The sequence below is a fragment of the Limulus polyphemus genome, unplaced genomic scaffold (assembly GCF_000517525.1).
Source record: "Limulus polyphemus unplaced genomic scaffold, Limulus_polyphemus-2.1.2 Scaffold1105, whole genome shotgun sequence".
NCBI classification, from domain to species: Eukaryota; Metazoa; Arthropoda; class Merostomata; order Xiphosura; family Limulidae; genus Limulus; species Limulus polyphemus.
In genome coordinates, this window is record NW_013666715.1 from 158292 (window position 1) to 166237 (window position 7946).

The 7946-nt window shown below is 34.5% G+C and overlaps 1 protein-coding gene across 4 annotated transcripts in view; it reads left to right on the forward strand.

Annotated features, from left to right (window-relative positions):
• The window catches only part of LOC106462150 (microtubule-associated proteins 1A/1B light chain 3C-like), a 77666-nt gene that overhangs the window by 38138 nt on the left and 31582 nt on the right, over positions 1-7946 (forward strand). For all 4 annotated transcript variants that reach the window (XR_002611169.1, XM_022389319.1, XM_022389318.1 and 1 more), the window contains exon 2: positions 1912-1967. Coding sequence is in view for 3 of the 4 variants with exons in the window: in XM_022389319.1 (XP_022245027.1) it covers positions 1912-1967 (56 nt within the window). In the remaining variant the exon portion in view is untranslated. The remainder of the gene's footprint in view (positions 1-1911; positions 1968-7946) is intronic.

Here is a 7946-nt window from a genome sequence, read left to right on the forward strand (position 1 = left end):
TTTGTTGTGTGTGTGTGTGTGTGTGTGTGTGTGTATTGATTTTCACTTTACATACGAAGGCCAGTTTTACAAACAAAATAATGGGTTAGCGATGACCCCCCCCCTCTATTTACCTTTTATATAGTGACCTCTACGTGTCCGCTCTAGAAGAACTGTTTGGGAAAAAAAATTCACACACACACACACACACACACACACACACACACACACCAAGAGACCTGAAATGGGGTTAAGATACGTAGACGATATCTTCAGTATACAGCGACATAGGAAAGATACGTTACTTATTCATTGAATTCTTAAAGACATTAAGACCCAATGTCATAATTTTCACACATGAAATATAAACTAACAGTTGTCTTCCGTTTTTAGATATGAATGTAAAAACAGAAAATAACAATGTTACTACAAGTATATACAGGAACCCCCCCCCCCCATTCCGTCACCATGCCGCACTACCTGTTACAGAAAATATCCTCCTACTTCACCTACCTAAATCGTGCTATACAACTTTGCACCCACAAAGAAGACTTACTAACTGAATTAAACTACTTAAAGAATATAGCACTGTCGAGAGGTTTTAACCTAAACATCATAGATAGGGCTTGTACCAAACTTCAAAATAGTAAAAAAACATATGAACTTTAACCTTTCACCTATCAATAACATAAAACAAAGTTGTTTCATACTCATTTGTGTCAGAAATTGTTAATGATATTTCTAGCCTATTCAATAAGTTGAGCACTGATGTAAAAACAATATTCAAACCTTCACATAAAATCAACACCTTACTACTTAACCCGAAAGAATTCCTACTAAAGGAACAAAAAACAAGGCATATACCGTATCCCATGTGAATGTGGAAATAAATACCTAGGACACGCGTCACGTCCCTTAGAAATAAGACGCCAATAACACCATAAGTCACTTGCGTAGAGGTGAATTCCAAATATCCACTTTAACATATCATCATTATGAAATGGGTCACAAAATATTTTGGGATGAAATTCTTCTCCCACACCAACCCAAAACTATAAAAGAAAGAAACTATTTAGAAACTATAGAAATCACCAAAGTAAACGACTTCCCACTAAACCGTGATAATGGCCCTAGCAAAGTCAGCTGTATGTGGCAATGTCTATTCACCATTCACACATTTGACCAGGCTAGACCTTTACCAATATCCTGTCACTTGCTGACACCATTTCCGTCACATATATAATACATGTGTCTTTGTAACGATGTATAAACTATGTGTTGCTTAGTACTAATCATACTTGAGAAAGACAGACCAGTGTCCTGTTGAAACATGTAGTATGTTTCACAATCAATAAGATTCTTCCTTATCCTTATAGATCGTTGTTCTCCTATATGTTATTTATTCTTACTGGTTTGGGTGCTCTGAAGAAAAATGTAAAAGTGAGTTTCTATAATAATGGTTGAAACAATTGTCCTAGCATGGCGGATTGGTAATCCTAGAGTCCAAGGTTTGCGTCCACTTGCTTAAAACTCACCTTCCGCACATTGGACTCGTATGCGTTATAAGAGTGACAGTCAAATCCCACTATTCGTTTGGAGTAGATCAAGAATTGGCAGTGGATGCAGTTGACTAACTACTTTCAGTTTGGTCTATCAGTTTTAAATTAAGGATAGCTAGTGCAAATAACCTTTGTGTGGCTTTTCACGAAAGATTCAGAAGAAACTAAAATTTTCTTTTGAGATATTTTGAGGATAATTTGTCAGATTGTAAAGCGAGGTATTAGGATTTACAGATTTCACTTGATGTTTTTGTAAGCTAGATCTCAAAACGTAAAACAACAACAACAACAATAAAAAATAGCTTGCCCTTTTTTATATATATTCTTTCATCCTGCCCCTTTTATGTCTCTTAACCGTTTGTTTCTTTTTCAGCCACCAGGAGGCTAGAAGTAGCGGACATTAAAGAGAAATTTCCTAATAAAATACCGGTAAGTATTTTTCCCTATAGACATTTTATAGTTTAGTTTGCGGATGGCCTGATGAATCCAGTCAATGCACAATGGTTCCACAAATACTCTTGTCTCTGTATTAGTTTGTATTTTTCATTACTCTGTTTGTTGGAACAAACTAAAGTACTACTTGAGAATTAACAATGATCAAGTGTATAGTCTGTATATTATTTACGTGACACCACTTCATTAGCTGTTTTATATCAAAAGTATTGTTTGTGTATTGTTTACGTAACACCGCTCCATTAGCTATTTTATATCAAAAGCATTGTCTGCGTGTTGTTTACGTGACACCACTTCATTAGCTGTTGGCTATCAAAAGTGTAGTCTGTATATTGTTTACATGACACCGTTTCATTAGCTGTTGTCTATCAAAAGTATAATCTGTATATTGCTTAAAGAATTCTCTTTAAAACTTCATTGACACCAGGTAAAGGAATATTTTAAACGACAATTTTATTAATTGCTATAAATATGACTATCGACGTTATTCATGTTTGAGATTTGTTTTTCAAAAAAGTAAATTACAATGAAAGTAAGACTATTATTTACAATATCAATTAAATCTTTGGTTTATTCCTTGTCCAAGCTGTCTAAGGTCTTGAAGAATGGGTTCTAGCTAAAATGTTTTGGAACCCCCGAGTAGGCTATTATTTACAATATCAATTAAATCTTTGGTTTATTCCTTGTCCAAGCTGTCTAAGGTCTTGAAGAATGGGTTCTAGCTAAAATGTTTTGGAACCCCCGAGTTACATATTTAGGGGTATCCATAGCCACGCCCGCCGTGTCTTTAACTCTCACTCGTCTATTCATACGGCAAGTCTCGCGAGAGCTTTATACTGGAAGTTTTAAAAAAGTGGGAAATTACTGAGGTTTTGATGTCACGATGTATGTTAAAGGCACATGTAGTCTGAACTGATTAGCAATCATTTGATGAGCTGGCAACATTAAAACATACTTGATGGAATTACAATATATTGTAGAGTAGACTTGCTGTGTCGAGACACAACACTACAAGCACAACAAATGATGTTCTCAAAATTAGTCTTTTTCTTTATTAAAAATAATTTGTTCTGAATGTTTTTTAGAGAAAATTATCATTTCAGATTTTGCCATATAATTTTTGTCGTGTACATAAAGTTGTAAACCTGGATCTACAGTTTTTTATCTATATTTTAGCAGCAAAGAATCTGGTTACCTATGTAGATCTTTATTTCCTTATGTTTGATATGAAATGCATGTGTGAACAATGTGTAGATCTCTGTATACAAAATGGAACTTGTTGGCAGCTGTCAAACGGGTGCAATACAAATTTTGTTGGGTGTAGCTAAGCCTTTTAGTACATATAGATCTAAGTACAAATTTGAGAAGAAATTACTGAACATTGGCCAAAATTTGGGCACAAAGTTAGTAAGCTATTTTTATAGTGGTTTCAATTACAAGAAATTTTGGAACCAATGGAGTTGGTGTCATTTGGCACAATCTGAAGCCGTGTGATTGTCCGTTTTCACTGTAGTACGTATTATCTATCACCTAAGGGTTTGTATGGTGATGTTAAAACATGATGACTAACATTGTTCTTTTTAATTTCATACCTTAGGTTTAGTTATGATAAACACATATACAAAATTCTTTAGTTGCCTATAAAATTATATTTACAACATTCAGTATAATTACTTTTACTATCCAAAATATAGTAAAGTTCTCGTAACTGATCGAATGCATCTAATAACAAGGAAAGTATAGATGGCGTTCCAGGTCTTCCAAAGGCCAGTCTGTCTCAACATATTCACATCACATATTTCTTCCAAATTCCCTTCTTAATGCCGTCTAAGGGCCTATATGAAATCTAACCGTTTGCAAACTTCCTTACCAGAATTTAAGTTACCCCCTGTATTTCCTCTATACCACACGTACTAGCCTGTGGTCCCAATCCAGTACAGCATATCACATATTTCTTTCAAATTCCCTTCTTAATACCGTCTAAGGGCCTACATGAAATCTAACCGTTTGCAGACTTCCTTACCAGAATTTAAGTTACCCCTTGTATTTCCTCTATACCACACGTACTAGTCTGTGGTCCCAATCCAGTACAGCATAAAGCGTTTTCTAACAATAACATGGTCCATAATGATGCGACTCTAACACGTCCACTTGGTCAAATACATGTGTAACTTAAACTAGATCAGAATAGATTTAATGTGTACAATTTATAGAATATAAAGCCTGGCATTTATTAAAAGGTGATAGTATGTTTAATTACAAATACTGTTCATGTAAATAACATTGAACTAGAAGCACAATGGCTGAAACAAGTACATGTAACAAAAAATGGCCCTGTATTCATTGATATGTAAATATAAAAAAAAGAAATGACCAACATTTAAATAAATATTTAGTTTGTATAGTTTATATGTATTTGAAAAAATATTGCTTATACAGTTGCTAGATTAGATACCTTATTCTTTTCATTCCTATGATGTCCAATCCTGTTAAGAATGCTCTTCTCGTGGGAAAGGACCCATGGTTAGCTATAACTTTGTCGATATTACTTTTTATTTTTCCCCATAGAGGTACATGTGGTATGCATACAATTAAATTACAAGAAATTAACAATCAGCTAAATTATGCATATTTTTATCCATTTTGTAGAAATTCTGTATACATAAATTTTTAGAAAACGTTCTGTATATTTCCAACGCGTTTTAACAATTCGTCTATTGAAGTTGTTACGTTCACGTGGAGTATGATATTGCATAAACAATATTTACAATTAAAGTAAGCCTATTTCAAATCTAGCGGCTTTGACATTTGGCATTATCATCAAAACTAAATGAAATAGTTATTTACTTAGTTTTTAGTCCTCAAACTGTCTTTACTATAAGATACTGTACAAGTTAGGACTGATTTTTAGTTTTCTGTAAATAAACACTGATTGACGAATGTACTTGTAAATAAACAGTATATGTCTGTAAAATTAGGCTATCTTTTATTTACGCCTAAATAGGTAGCATATGGAGCATAAGGTTGTGGCGGTCACATTTACGTATACCGTGCCAAAAGTTATATTTCATTTAGCCCAAAGCTTCATCTTCTATTGAGACATGGCAGCCGTACCCATAGCCTTGGCCCATCATTATATGGCTCTCTTTAAACAAAATAAATTTTATGCAATGAAAATAGTAAAAACAAATAAATTAAAAGAGAACATGTGAATTTTTTCTTAAACTTGGGTAAGCTTGGAGGTTTATATATATAAGGTGTCCTAAAAGTCTGGAACCATAGGCACTTAAATGAATTTTACAGGATGCGTTCCCCATGCTGCCCTTGTATTTCGGAAGAAGTTTGGATTAACAGCAGGATTAACTCGACCGTCTCATGCTTTGACAGTGCCATACTCAGTCATGTATCTGAAATTAAGAAAAACTGTAAATAAATTATGGTTCCAAACTTTTCGGACATCCTGTATAAAATTACCAGTACATCTTGAGGTTTTATTCGTGGAGGTACTTTTCTCGCCTCCTCAGTAAACCAATTGAACTTGATTGCCAAACTTCGAGCTACTCGTACACTGGAAACTGTGAAAGCGAGGGGCATGGGGTGAAGGCGGTATCTCAAGATTGTGATCTTCTCATTCAGATGCTGTTACTATATTGTATGTCGTTATTCTAAAACGTTTTTCCCGCGTTTCCTTATCATTATTAACTTGCAAATTTCTATCAGAATATTAGCCTCTTAGTGGCTCAGCGGTAAGTCTGTAGGCTTATAACTCTTAAACAAACCTGATTTCGATACTCGTGGCGGGCACAGCACAAAATAGCCCAATGTGTTACTTTGCCCTTAACAACAAAGAAACAAAAAATTAAATTGATAACCAATTTCTGTTTTTGTTTTCAACTTAGCATTTCAACGGTTGATGTCGACATTTTTTTTTTTCACAAACCAGTACTACACAACTCCGTAAATCATAGTACATTAACCCTTTAATTTTATCACGTTTAACCCTTTTGACTATGACCTGAGGAGGCTATTTCTCGTGACACGTGTTGATCGACATATAGTCATCTTAGTGTGTTAATTTACTTCAGTACGTTTAAAAAAGAAAGAAAAATATTCAAGTAAACAGATTTTAGGATAGACGGTATACATCAAGCAACGAATAATTGTCGCCAGAACTTCCTAGACTGCTAAAGTAATTCTGGTTGGTTCACAGTCATTATCGAATTGATAAAACTTTATCGGCGTGAAAACTAATACTAGAAATATCTCTACACCTACCTTATCATAATGTTTAATGGTGTAAAACATCTTTACACCTTATCAAAAGGTTTGACGGTGTTAAAAATAACTGAAGATAAATTTTTTACACTCTTTCTAAAAGTTTGATGGTGTGAAAACTATAATATTGAAGGTAATTTATTTACACTTTAGCAAAAAAAGTCTGACGGTGTAAAAACAATACTGAAAACTGGCTGTTGCCTAATGTTTAGTGTGATGGACTGAAAAGCGAAACGAATGCTACTATTTAGTTTGACAGACTGAAACGCGGAACTTGATTCTGCTAGTGTTTAGTGTGATGGGCTGAAAATCGAAACGTAATTCTGCAGAAAGTATTCGGTACTTTCAGCTATGGGTGCGTTATAAGTGACAGGCAATCCCATTATTCAGTTCCAAGCCCTTGTAGCGGCTAACGTTGCTGATTGTTTGTCTTCCCTGTAGCCATTCGTTCAAAATTAAAGACGATTATACATAAACTCTATTGGGCTGTTTAGTCCGTTGCCACATATAGTGACGTTTAGATTGAAAACACTAGTACCTAATACTGAAAATAATCTTATTATCACATTATGAAAGAGTAATCTTCCGATGTTGCGGATCAAAATAGCTCTTCTCAAAGCAATTAGAATTCATTAAGAAAGAAAAAACTTGTCTGAAGGATAACCAGACGGAAATGATTATACACATTGGTTCAAGCTTCCCGAAGTCAGGCGTAAACAGATAAAGAGAAACCTGTTATGTCTTGCTTGACATGAAATAGTTTCAACAATGAAAAATACCACTCGTTCCAAGTGTTAAAACTCTTCATGTTTGAGACGTGAACCACTGGTTATCGTCACGGTCTGTGGTCTCTTTCATTTTAAGTGACTCTTCATTCTTTGTAGGTGGCGGTTATTTCGTATATTGTAATTAGTTGGTGTAAGTCCCAAGAGGTGCTCCGCCATTGCCACGTGAAAATAACTTACAAACGTGTTAGAAACCGGTTGTCTATGTTGCCAACCAAGCAGACTTTGACTGTTAACGAAGGAAGTAAAAATCAAGTTGCATATGTCAGTATAGAACAGAAACAGCTAATTTCTTTGTCATGTATTGTTTGTTTTTTAAATTTAAAACGTAGCGTTTGGTGGATTTGTTTCTATGTATTTTATTCCTTGTAAAAAAAAAACTATCTTATTCAAATATATTCGTTAGAAGATGTATTTTGTAGGGCTTCAAAAATCCATAATACTTACATTAAGATTAAAATTTACTGTGAAGTTTATTAACATTCATAGGTAACACAGAAGCTATGTTGATAATCATTCCACTGTTTATGTAAACAATCAACCATACATTATATCGCTAAAATCCCTTACACGAAAGACCTTGTGATTGACTAATTATTCTAACTATACCGAATATTTGTTAGAAATCACTGTATTTAACGGGAACTTCTCCACTGCGTATTTCGTAAAACAAATTAACCTCGTTCTTACCCGATGTCACATGAAACGCAAACTTCTTTCTCTTCACCGGATATCTCGAGAAACAAGCACCCCTTTCTCTTCACCGGATATCTCGTGAAACAAGCACCCCTTTCTCTTCACCGGATATCTCGTGAAACAAGCACCCCTTTCTCTTCACCGGATATCTCGTGAAACAAGCACCCCTTTCTCTTCACCAGATATCTCGTAGAAACAA